General features: G+C 39.7%; 1 protein-coding gene across 12 annotated transcripts in view; it reads left to right on the forward strand.

Annotated features, from left to right (window-relative positions):
• Positions 1 to 10749, forward strand: part of MEGF10 (multiple EGF like domains 10) — a 364824-nt gene extending 354075 nt beyond the window's left edge. For 11 of the 12 annotated variants that reach the window (XM_059916984.1, XM_059916982.1, XM_059916994.1 and 8 more), the window contains 5 exons: positions 751 to 878; positions 2242 to 2365; positions 6132 to 6176; positions 7010 to 7216; positions 9456 to 10749. In XM_059916984.1, the coding sequence (XP_059772967.1) occupies positions 751 to 878; positions 2242 to 2365; positions 6132 to 6176; positions 7010 to 7216; positions 9456 to 9640 (689 nt within the window). In that variant the 3' untranslated portion in view covers positions 9641 to 10749. The remainder of the gene's footprint in view (positions 1 to 750; positions 879 to 2241; positions 2366 to 6131; positions 6177 to 7009; positions 7217 to 9455) is intronic. The other variant, XM_059916993.1, reaches the window with a different exon arrangement.
• The last annotated feature ends 2611 nt before the right edge of the window (positions 10750 to 13360 follow it).

The following is a 13360-nucleotide window of genomic DNA, read 5'->3' on the forward strand; positions in this document are numbered from 1 at the left end:
CCATAATTTTATCGAGGTCATGGAGCAGGTCAGGCATGAGGACCCGGCCTTCTGTCTCTGGCCTTGCGTTCTTCCAAGGTGCCTTCCAGCCTGTCCTGGGGCCCATGGGAATCATTAGCTGCACAGCAACCAAGTTATATAAGAAACAGTTTGGGGGGATTAGCAAGAACCAAGGCTGTTCTTTAAGAAAACTCTTTTGAATCTTCCTTTCTGTCACAAGACCCCATAAAAAGTAAATTTTTAAGTGACACGCTCAATCCTGAGAAGAAGTAACCACATAAGTGAAGAATTTGGAAACTTAAGGTATTTATTAATTTGGGGGCAATCACTGAAGGATTTCAGGTGGGTTACATGTTTATAAATAAAGTGATTCTGGGGGAATCCATAAAGTAGCTGATTTACTTAGTAGTGCATTTCTAGTGCGGAATATTGTGTCAAGAATTCGAGTGTTTAAAAAAAAGAGGAAAGTTACAGCAGAAGTAGCTTCAAAGTGATGCCTTCCCAGCTCGTACAAGCTCCAAAGCAAAGAGCAGTTGTTGGTGGATACTTTCACACTTTTCCAGGAGGCAGGTAGGAAGGCAGATGCCTGCTGCTTCTAGAGGCTTTGCTGCATATGCAGGGCAGGAGGGGATTCTGTCCCGCCTGTGATATGGAAGCAGTCCGAACATTTGTTCTTGTTATTTTGCTTCCCTCTTTCCCACGGGCATTTAGGGAGCCTGCCATCTTAACCATTTCCTTCTCTTCTGGCAGAAACCCTTCCTCACAGCAATGGTGGAAATGCTAACAGCCATTACTTCACCAATCCCAGTTACCACACACTCACCCCGTGTGCCACATCCCCTCACGTCAACAACAGGGACAGGATGACCATCGCAAAGGTGAGAGGAAATGGTCTAAGCCAGTGAGGGTGGGCAGGGGAGAGAGGAAGGAACAAGCGTGTATGAGGGCTACTGTTTGCCAGCTGCCGTTCTACGTACATACATCTATTGTCTCATTTATTCCTCTAAACAATCCCATGGGTGTGTATTAGGATCTCTGGTTTACTGACAAAAACCCCTAAGTAATGGGGAATTTAAATCACTTCCAAACATCACTTGTGAGTGAGGCTGCCGCGAGGTGAGTCAGTCTCGCTGTCTCTACAACTTGTACTGTTTTCGTTGCACTTCTTTGGAAAAATGTTTCTAACATCGCATGAGGTTCTAAAGTAATGTCTCAGACCAAACCTATAGCGGACTCAGGCCTGGGTAAAATTGCCAGGTTTGACTTTTGTGACCACCTGTCTTCTAGTGCCCTTTCCTGGCCACCCATACTTGAGTAATGGCAACAACAATAATATGAATTATTTTCACTTAAACCACATGAAACTGGATTTTTGTGGGTCAAAAATTATCAAATAGAAACAACCTGATACTATGTGCCAAGCAATTCTAATCATTTTACAAATATAAATTTGTAAAATGATTAGAATGATTTAATCTTCACACCAATCCTATGAATCAAGAGTCATTATCCCATTTTACAGATGCCCATAGAGGTTGGAGGCCCCAGAGTGGCTCCTCTGGTACCACCCAGTTCACCCCCAGGTCTCTTTCAGTGCTCTGAAATCCCAAACATTTCTCCCTTCCAAACTGCGCCTGAATTATATTTCCAGTCTCCGTTGTCTAATTCCAGCTCTCTATTAGAAGAAAACCAAGCTAATTAAATTAATTCAGTTGCAATTAAATCAGTGCAGCTGGATTTTAATTATAGTGCCTCATAGTTAAATAGCACTTCACATTCTCCAGAGACTTAGATATTTGTCATACCATTTGTTCTTATTCCCATTCAGGGAGGGAACAAAGTAGGTCATCTTATCCTCATGCTTATGGCTAAGAAAACTGCTAAGAGTGACTCGTACAAGATCATACAGTGTTTGATGGGAAAGCTCAGACCAAGAATTTGTTTTTTTCAGTTCAAAATTCCATGTATGTAAACCAAAGTAAGGTCTAACTGGCACAGAGCGACGGCAGGAAATGGAGAAGTTGCGGCAGTGGAGGAAAGGGTTGGGGCCTAGGGACACATACTCCTGCTGCCTCTAAGTCCTGCCAGGTCGGAAGCGGTCACCTTGGCCTCTTGGTGCATCCTCATGTAAGGACCGGTCCTTGACACGTGCCATGGACTTGCTTTCCCCAGATGGGTAACACTTCACTATGCCATATTGTATTTTCTCTTTAAATCTTTTGTTGTTTATATTTTTAACAGTCAAAAAACAATCAGCTGTTTGTGAACCTGAAAAATGTGAATCCTGGGAAGAGGGGCCCTGTGGTGGACTACACAGGCACGCTGCCTGCGGACTGGAAACACGGCGGCTACCTCAACGAGCTTGGCAAGTCCCCCCCTGCCCCACCTTCACAAGCATCTTTGTCTTCTAGTCACCGCAAACAGTGACAGATTCATGACAGTGCCAAAGCGATCTATTGAAAGCATGCATGGAAAAACAAAGTCATAGGATTATACCTAATCCCTGTATGGGGCTTTTACTGTCCTAAGGGCTTTATTTATTCAACATTTATTGAGTTCTTACTATGAGCCAGGAATTGATAAAAAGAGACAAGGATCTCTGCCTGCTCGTAGCTTACATCCCACCTCTCCATGTATTAACTCACCTAATTCTCACAAGTACTGTTATAGGTACCATTATTATCATCATCATCTCCCTGTGACAGTAGTGAAACTCAGTCGTAAAGAGGTTAAGTAACTTGTGTAAGTTCTCAAAGCCTATTAAATGGTGGAGCTGGAATTTGAACCTAGTCAGCTTGGTTCCAGGGTGTGTGCTTCTCTTTGCTCTCTGTTAATCTGAGGCACCCTCACTAGAGGCCCTTCCTCTTTTAGGTGAGGAGATAGAGATATCAATTAGATATCTAATAGTAAGTCAGTGGCTCTGAAAATAGTAAGTCAGTGGTTCTCAAACGTCTGGGAATCAGGACCCTTTCATACACCCTTAAAAGTAATCGAGGAGCCCAAATAACCCCTACCGACATGGGTTATATCTGCTGATATTTACCATATTACAAATAAAATCTGAGAACATCTTAAAGAGCTATTTATTAGTTTATAATAACACCTCATTTCGTGATAACATAAAATGCATTTTTATGAAAAATAACTACATTTTCCAAAATGAAACAAAAAAAATTAGTGAGAAGAGTGGCACTGTTTAACACTTTTATACATCTCTTTACCACCTGGCTTAATAGAGGACAGCTAGATTTTCATATCTGCTTCTGTGTTTGATCAGTAGTGATCTTACACTTGGTGTGGCTCCTGGAAAACTCCAACATACACCTGAGAGAGAATGAGAGTGGAAAGGACAAATAGTGTTATATTATGATGAGAACACAACATTTAATCTCGGGGCCCTCCTGCAAAAGGGGCTGGGGATTCCTGGACCACACTTAAAGAACTGCTCTGATACCCCATTGAGCATGTGGTGCAGCCCCTTATTTTCAGGGAGGAGCGGAATGATACAGTAACTAACATGTGTGCAGTGTCTTAGGGGAAGCAGACCCTTTCATATGTATTTATTTGGTGGTAAGGTTGCCAGGAAGTCCCATTAAATTGGAATTTCAGATAAGAAACAAATAATTTTTGTATAAATATATCCCAAATATTGCACGAGGCAAACTTATATGAAAAATTATTTGTTGTTTCTCTAAAATTCAAATTTAACTGGACCTCCTGTGTTTTTATTTACTAAATCTGGCACCCCCTACTGTGTGGGTCCTTCCACAAATCTTGTTTTATAGAGGAATAAGCAAAGAGGTTAACTCTCTTGTCCAAGATTTCATAGAAGGAAGGCGGTAAAATTGGGTCTCACAGTTGGTCTTCTGCCTCCCCTCACTTCGATCCTTCTGTGAATACCGTATATGTCCATTCACCTGAACCACATGGAGGAACCAACCCCTGTGGGCTCTGGAATCCCCTCTTACTATGGAAATGGAAATGTTTAAGTAGCAAATGAGTACAAATTCTTAACTTTTATCTTCATTCTTCAATTGATAACCAACATTATCACTAGGATGTGTATTTCTACATACTTAGAGTAAAATTACTTATATACCAGATTCACATTATACTTACTGGTGAAATCACTTAACTTTAGGGAGGTTAATAATCTAGCTCAAAGAAGTACATGAATTGATAATAGTCAAATACCACCCAGCACTAATGAGGGAAAAGTTCTCTCATTCCACCTCCACTTAATGGAGTTTGTCCTGATTCCAGAACACAACACACAGTCACTGTAACCGGCACATATAAATTTCTCCGCTTTCTGTCTCAATGAGACCCAAGGGACTGATTATTAGTAACATAAAATCTTCATTGGAAATTCTGGATCTCCTTGGTTTGTTCCCATCCAAAAGTAATTCTGCATTTAATATCCCTGTAAAGTTGTTGCATCGAAAAAGTCTTTTCTTAAAAAGAACAGAATAAGACACATTATGGATAATGAAGTGTGTAGTAGTTTTAAATGATGGGAAAGTTGTGATGCTGTCTGAAAGAGCCCTGAACTTGACACACAAGCTGTGAGATCAATTCCTGGTTCTGTGATATGACACTGTGCCAGTCATCCTCTCAAGACTGATTTGTTTGTTTGTAAAACAGAGATAAGGATCACGTTCTGGCTCATTGTATGAAGTAGATTAACTGGAGCATTTGAAAGCGCCTGTTCAGGGATTGGGACAGACAGGAGTTTATGAGGAAGCCCACCTGCTTCCTTGTTAAAACTGCACCCTGATCTTCCAGAGCAGAGAAGAGGGAATCTGCCATGAGTGGCTGGTCTCATAGCCCCGCTCTTGTTCCCTGATTTACTGTCCACCCCATGTTGCTCCTCTCTTTAACCCCTTGGGGAAGGCTAGCCATTGCACAGCTAAGATCAAGACGGACATTTAACAAGACTTTGCCACAGTTTGGAGATGGCCAAGGGAATTAGGCAAAGAAAAACATAGAGTTCTTTGATTAGGCTGCTGTCAGACCACAGGCTGCCTGTCTTCACCGGGTCCCTTTAAAAAGTCCAGAATCTCTAAGACCACCCTCACTTCTGATACCAACTACAAGTTCAAGGGTCCTCAAGACCACCCACAGGATCAATAATTTGCTAGAAAGACAGAACTCACTAAGAGCTGTTATACTCATGGTTACAGTTTATCACAGCAAAAAGGTACAGATTAAAATCAGCGAGGGAAGAGACACGGGGCAGAGTCCAGGAAAGTTCAAGTGTGGAACTTCCAGTTGTCCTTTCCCAGTGGAATCATAGAAACTGCTAACTTTTCCTAGCAACAATGTGTGACAAACTATTATATATATAGAATAGATAAACAACAAGGTCCTACTGTATAGCACAGGGAACTATATTCAATATCTTGTAATAAACCATAATTGAAAAGAATATGAAAAAGAATATATATATATATATATATATATATATATATATATATATATATAACTGAATCACTTTGCTGTAGCTCAGCAACTGACACATTTTAAATCAACTGTACTTCAATAAAATAAATTTTTTTAAAAAGTGTTACAGTAACTGAAACACCATTCATTTATATGGCGCTTCAGAGTTTGCAATGCCTTTCCCTATGGTCTATTTCACTTCATGTTCACAACAACCCTGTAAGACTTAGAAGGTGGGTTGTGTTTTCCCCATTTTAGAGATAAGAAAATTGAGGCTCAGTGAGTTGAACATCTTGTGTAAAGTCATGTAGCTAACAAGTGATGAGATCCCAGTCCTTTGTCTCAGTTCTAGCCTGATTGTGTCCTTTCCACCGAGCAACCTTGAATCAAGTCTACTGATTCATCTGTGCCTCAGTTTCTACCCCATATTGACCAGCCTTTCCCAAAGTCACTGAAACGGGCAGGAGAATGCTCAGAATGCTATATAACATTTTTTTAAACTCTTAAGTACTGAAACATCTGGCGCAAGTGATCTGGTGTTGAGGTTTGGAAAGCAGCATCCTTGGCTATTACCTGCAGTGGGGAGACAGTGGGTGCCCAAGCCATCTTCTCCAAGGACCTGAGAATATTAGATGAGTTTTCTCTTTCTTTCAGTCCTCACTGGATATTTTTTTCTTCCTTTGTTACAGGTGCTTTTGGACTTGACAGAAGTTATATGGGAAAATCCTTGAAAGGTATAGTGTAAATTTGAGGAAGAAATACATTTATCAGAACACAAGTAAAAAATTTTTTTACCTCAGAGACAGAAATAATTTGTTAAACCAGCGAAAGCGGCACTATAGGGAAAGTGTAGCATTGTTAGGGGGTTTAATTACTCCAGCAAAGACATGAGCACGTTTGACTGCCAGCAAGAGAGTGAACATAGGTGGATCTTGTTAGAGCAGAAGTCTTGGAGAACCAAGGCTTTGATTTGCTGGGAAAACACTCATAATTCCTTTCAAAGAAATATGGCTTGTGGGGAGAGAGAAATATGAGAAAGGAAATAGCAGGGAAAAGAGGAAGAGATCAGCTTGGTTACATGTTCACTGAAGCCTGCTTTTTGGAAGGAACTTGAGTAGTAACTTCAGGTTCCCAGACCTGAGGTTTTACAAAAGAAGCCTCACAGCATAGTTGCCTTCCTTACCATGATAATAGTATCTTCTTATGCTCCTGGGGTCAGCAACAGATGGGGTCTTGACTGAAGCCTTTGAGGATTTGGAGACTATTATTAAAATAAGGTGGAATTAATTTTATTTGAGTGTGATAATAAAAATGAAATCAAATCCATGATGTTTACATTGGTCCTCATCTTAGAGAGGAGACAAAATTACTTTGTGGATGGGTAATTTTATAGCAGATTCTCTCCAAAATACGTAAGAAATGGATGCCATTATTTTCATTGTTAAAAATTATAGATAACTACGAAGAAAAATAAGTAATCTGCCCAAGTCAGTTATCGCCAAGAAAATAAATGATGTTGCCCATGAAATAGCATTTGCTTTCCCCCCCACCCCATCTCTCTTCACAGACCTGGGAAAGCATTCTGAATATAATTCAAGTAACTGCTCCCTAAGCAGTTCTGAAAACCCATATGCCACTATTAAAGACCCACCCATCCTTATTCCCAAACACTCAGAGTGTGGTTATGTGGAGATGAAGTCACCGGCGCGGAGAGATTCCCCATATGCAGAGATCAATAACTCAACTTCAGCCAACAAGAATGTCTATGAAGTTGGTAAGTTTTCCTAACCAAAGAAAGAACCTAGTGAATGGGAATATTCTTTTCAAACAATTTTAAAGTCCTTGAGAATACAGTAGTTGCAGTTCATATACACTGTATTGAAAATAATGGTCTGTATTTTAAATGTTAACCTGTATTTACGGTGATCATATTAGTTGGTGTCAAATGAACTTTTCAGGGAAAATACCATTTAGAAAATTCAAAGTAAGTTTTTTTTTGTTTTTTTTTTTTTTACCTCCCACCCAGTCATCCATCTTTTGTTTTGTAACCATAGTGAATATTTTAGCACGCATGTGGAATAGCATATGTATCATATTAGCTAATATGTCAAGTTAGCCAAAACAAATGGTTCAAGTGGATTAAACAGATGGTTCCATTTCCTAGTTGCATTCATTATATTAATATAATGCTTTTAGCAGGATTGGAACATTTTACTTTTAAATTTGTCTATTAGATTAGTAATACTCTCTGATGTGAATCTGATACAAATTGATAAGAATTCAGTTAGTATTAGAGTTATTTTGATCGCCCCTTGCAAATACCATTTGAGGAAAGTTAAAACATACAAGAGCTATCCTGGGCAGAGCTATCCTGGGCTAGATAGTAGAGCTTTATATTTTCATTTTTCTTTCTCCATATCTTTCTCAATATTTATGATTTAAGCCTGAAAAAAATTCTCTACTACAGTTGACCCTTGAGCAACATGGGTTGGAACTGCACGGGTCCACTTATACACGGATTTTTTTCAATAGTAAATATTACAGTTCTATGTGATCTGCAGTTGGTTCAATCCAAGGATGTGAGACCATGGATAGGAGGGCCAAATGTGAAGTTACGTGCGGATTTTCAGTTGCAGCGGGTTGGGGGAGGGTGTGGAGCACCCCAACCTTGCGTTGTTCAAGGGTCAACTGTACATGTAAATGAAGTGACTTATTTAATTCTAGTCATTTGTCATTCATTTTAGGCCGTAGACATGTCATGGAAAGATACGTAATTCTTTTTAAAGTATTAAGACAGCTTTTTAAAATGGAAGCCATAATGAACTACATTTATTTCTAAAAAGTCAGTAACAGTTCCCTTTTGAACTGTCCCCTAAGCCCACCACTGTGAGACGGGAACTCAACTGAGAGCCTGAGTCCTGAGTTCTAAAGCTGTGCACTTGTTATGTGTCTCCATGAATCAAGTGACCCGACCCCCAGAGGACCTCGTTGTTTTACCTGTAGAGGAAGGGGTTTGGACTAGATTATCTCCAGGTTTTTGCAGACAGTGATTCATGTCCAGGGTTTCTGTATATTCCCTTGATGTCTTCATCCCAACCATACAGTCACCCTTTGTTCTGAGCATCGTTTGTGAGCGTCAGTGGTTCTACCAACCACAGAGTAGCCACCTCTATGTGATTATAAAAGGATCATTTGTTTTAAAAAATAATATTTTCTTATATATATATATATATATATTTTTTTTTTTTTTAAATTTATTTATGGCTGTGTTGGGTCTTCGTTTCTGTGCGAGGGCTTCCTCTAGTTGCGGCGAGCGGAGGCTGCTCTTCATCGCGGTGCGCGGGCCTCTCACTATCGCGGCCTCTCTTGTTGCGGAGCACAGGCTCCAGATGCGCAGGCTCAGTAGTTGTGGCTCACAGGCCCAGCCGCTCCGCGGCATGTGGGATCTTCCCAGACCAGGGCTCGAACCCGTGTCCCCTGCATTGGCAGGCGGATTCTCAACCACTGGGCCACCAGGGAAGCCCCTTATATATTTTTTAAAATTAATTAATTAATTTATTTATTTATTGGCTGTGTTGGGTCTTTGTTGCTGCGCACAGGCTTTCTCTAATTGTGGTGAGCAGGGGCTACTCTTCGTTGCGGTGCGCGGGCTTCTCATTGCAGTGGCTTCTTTTGTTGCGGAGCACGGGCTCTAGGCGTGCGGGATTCAGTAATTGTGGCATGCAGGCTCAGTAGTTGTGGCTCGTGGGCTCTAGAGCACAGGCTCAGTAGTTGTGGTGCACGGGCTTAGTTGCTCTGCAGCATGTGGGATCATCCTGGACCAGGGCTCGAACCCGTGTCCCCTGCATTGGCAGGCGGTTTCTTAACCACTGCGCCACCAGGGAAGTCCCTTCTTATATTTTTATAAAAGCTCCTCTGGTGTGTTTGATATTTGCAAGGAATGCCATATTCTTTTTTTTTTTTTTTTTTTAATTTCCATTGCTGATCAGTTAATGTGTCCCTGGTTGTCACAGAACCTACAGTGAGTGTTGTCCAAGGAATATTCAGCAATAATGGGCATCTCACCCAGGATCCATATGACCTCCCAAAGAACAGTCACATCCCTTGCCATTATGACCTGCTGCCAGTCCGAGACAGTTCCTCCTCCCCCAAGCAAGAGGATGGCGGCGGCAGCAGCAGCAGCAGCAGCAGTGAATGACACCAAAGGACCACTGGGTAGCCGCTGGAACCCTTTCCAGAACTACAGTTCGGTTCTTCTCCATCCTCAAGTTTGCCACCCTATGTGAATGTTAATCTGCTCAGTAGGCAATTGTTGGACATGAACCAGAAAGCTCAAAACTGAGGGTGACTGACTGTAGGTCCTTTTTGTACAGGTGGCTCAGAAGGAGACAGCAGTGTGATTTCCCATTCTTGCTAGTTTTAGAACTGCACCCATGAAGCAAGACTTATTGTAAAATCTTGGCTAAAAGCATGACCGTGCAGGACTCTTTCAGTGACATGGGTTGCAGTGGACGTTGGTATTGTTGCTTGAAAAATTAAAATTAAATGTTTTCTTTCTCATTTGCATTATAGAGCTGTACCTAGGATTGTGTGGTTTACCATAAAATTTACTTCATAAAAGTGTGAATCACTCAACGTGTAGAAGAAAAAGGGCCATCTTATTGAGTCCTTACTGTTTAACTTCTTTCAGCTGGACTCGGAATTGTAAGGATAATATGAGCCCAGCAGGAACCATTCTGCCAAGTGGCATTACTGGATAGACTCTGAATAAACTCTAGAGGTGGATAGCAAATTTAAATATGAGAACTTTAGACTTCTTTTAGAATGAGGAAATGTACCATTAGAATTACTTTAGAAATGCTAGAATAATTGCAGGAATCAATACGCAAATGTGCCAGGCGGAAGTGCTTCTCCTCTCTATTTGATCCTTGGCCCACTTTAGATACATGACATTATTCTGATTACTGTCCCCATCATACACATTCACCACTTGAGATCCGTAACATATCAATAATTATTTCATAAATATAGAAATGAAATAATTTTATTTTTGACAGATTGGATTGAATGAGTGTATAATGATTGGAAAAAGTTGTAAATTTTAGGTGTAAGATGATGCTTAAGTTTTGTAAACCATTAGTAATACAGGCTGTAATATAGAATTAGCAGAAAGTTTTGATTAATTTTTCCCTAGAAGTGACCGAAATATTTTTGTGCATATTTGAGAAAAGGGCACTTTCCTTTTATTAATTGTTGATTTAGAGAAACTATGCTTAAGCTGGTCTTTTGCATTGCTAATATGACGTGTACCCCATTTTTCATCAGTTTGTATTTCCATTTTTAAGTTGTATATTCTATGTTTTGTAGTGTTTGGATTGTTAATGAAAAAATATTATATGTTTATTGTTTCTTGTGTTATGGCTACTTTTGTTTTTGCTTGAGAAAAATGCACTGTTCTTGTTTCTTTTGGAGGGAGGAGATGGAAATATATAAATCAAATCCATTAAAATTGGTCATTACTAAAATAGTACAGTAACCACAAGTGAATGGCTTGTAATGGAAATAGAGAAGCTTTTTAATATTCTGAAATGGGGTTCCTTTAGATCCGAGTCTTGGTTAAACCAAAGGGAAGGGGAGCAGGGAGACACTGTTACTGAGAAAGTACCACAGACTGGTCTTACTAAAGACCTTCATTAGGGTGATGATATGATTGATCATCCAAACTGGAACACTTCTGAGGGTAAATGAGGGCATTATGAACAAGTATCCTGCAATGGGCTTAAATTTGGACTGTTACAGGCAAACCAGAAGAGATGTTCATCCTGTGCATACTTATGCAATAACATTTTTCACTCCAAGATAGTTATCTCAAGAGGACGCTGATACATGATGCAAGGAAACCAGTTTCTCTTTGACCTCCCTGAGCAAGCTGAAGGGCTGAAAGGCTGAATGAGGAAGCAACTTCATAAGAGAAAACAGTGGTCATCAATCTTTTAAAGACATGAAAGGCTACTTGGTGTCCTACCTCAGTGGGTCAAGATGCAAATATGTACTGCACCCCCGTTCTGCCATTAGTATACACAAGGCATTGCACCCGCCAGCTACTGAGTTGGGATATCCAGTGCTTTCCTGTCACACACCTGCACCTGTGATGTTTGTTTGGTCAGGTGGATGAGAGAACAAACACACTTAGAACATTCACTCCTTTGATGGCTGTTTCTCTCAGGGAACTCCAAAGTTAATTCAAGGAAATGGGGAATCGCCTGGAACACACCTTAGAAACAATTGATTTATTCCAACAGTTACCTGCTGGTTGGCCCTTTGTTCTAGGGGATAGACTTCTAATTGAGACACTTGTGGGTCAATAGCCACAAAGAGTCCTTTTTGGTTAGAAAAAAAGAAGACATCTTTCCCCTTCCTTTTTAAGATTCATCTCTTCAGGGCTCCGTGGTAAGTTGAATTTCCCCATTACTCCTTGGAGATAAGTTAAAAAACAAACAAACAAACAAAAAAACCAGTTTCTTTTCTCATTCCACTATTAAAAAAAAGAAAAAATGAAAGCTTCATGTCCAAAGGCAACAACAATGTAAGTAGAAAACCTGGGCAGCAGATGCGGATCCAAAAGGGGCACTGCTGTCCCTCCCTGTGCAATCTTTCTGACAGATCTCTTGCTCAGGATGGCTGCTGTCCTGAGACAACATTTGTACCTAAGGCAATTCTTACTTATTAGGGTTTACTCGGGACTTTTCAAACATCAGAACACACATAGCATGTTGGATGTTGTAAAACTACATGTTATATTTGGAGAGGTCTAGTTGAGAGATCAAAAATTTCTAGATACTTTGATATAGACTTGGGTAAAGAGAGAAATACTTATGTCAGAATGAGAATTAAAGACAAAAAGACCTGACAGTTTTTTCCCCCTGAAATTACAACCTTTTGGACTTTTCCAGATATATCAAATTTAATTTAATGGTGATGTTATTCGTCGTACATAGTGAATCTATTCTCATGACCTTTGAACCCATATTAATTTGGAATCCTAAAAATAATCTCTTCCCTATACCCTATAGTAGTCAAAGCAGTGAATGAGCTTGGCGACATGCAACAAAAGCCATTCATGTAAGGATGTCAGGCAAACTATTATACTTTCCCTAGAGGTTGATATATCAGAAAATTTACAAACTATTTGTGTTTCTATATAAATACATCAAAACTGGCCCAAATGATAGTTTGTGTGCTTGCTTTAATAGAGAGAATGTTATTTGTAGTTAATTATATGATAAGGAATATTTCATAACTATTTACAATGTTTGATATAGATTCCTCTCCCATGCTATAGTAGTAATGTTAACAGGGAGCTTAATGTGTTTATCATTATCTCTATGGAAAATTATTCACCAATTTCAGGAAAACCAACATAGAATTTTATAATAGGACAGTTGTAACCTGTCCCATCCAAATCCATTAGCACAATAACTATGTGCTGTGAGAAATGCAAACAACTTTATGAAAATGTGATCATGTTGACCCCAAAGAGCCACAGTAGTAGTTATCAATTATTGGGATTTTTAAACTATAAATATTGCAAGAGTTACACAAGAGTATTGCAATACCAGTTAGAATTCATGTCAATGTTAGAAGTCCACTTACCACTTAAAATGAGATGAAATCATAAAAAAAGTGAGTTTTAAGGTTATGTTTTTAAAATAATGGATTTTCTATCTTTGAGTAACATGTCTCAATTATTCACATTAAGTATTTAAGAGGTATGTTGGTCTTACAAACTTTATGTCATGGAAGTGTACCTAGATGTGTAAGTGTGAATCACATGGTGTGGATGGGTGCTTGTCTAGTAACTAAAGATGTATGGCCAGCTGCCCTTTTAGGGTCCTCTTAATACTGGTGTCCTTACATT

Source organism: Balaenoptera ricei, chromosome 3 (assembly GCF_028023285.1).
Source record: "Balaenoptera ricei isolate mBalRic1 chromosome 3, mBalRic1.hap2, whole genome shotgun sequence".
Taxonomy (NCBI): domain Eukaryota; kingdom Metazoa; phylum Chordata; class Mammalia; order Artiodactyla; family Balaenopteridae; genus Balaenoptera; species Balaenoptera ricei.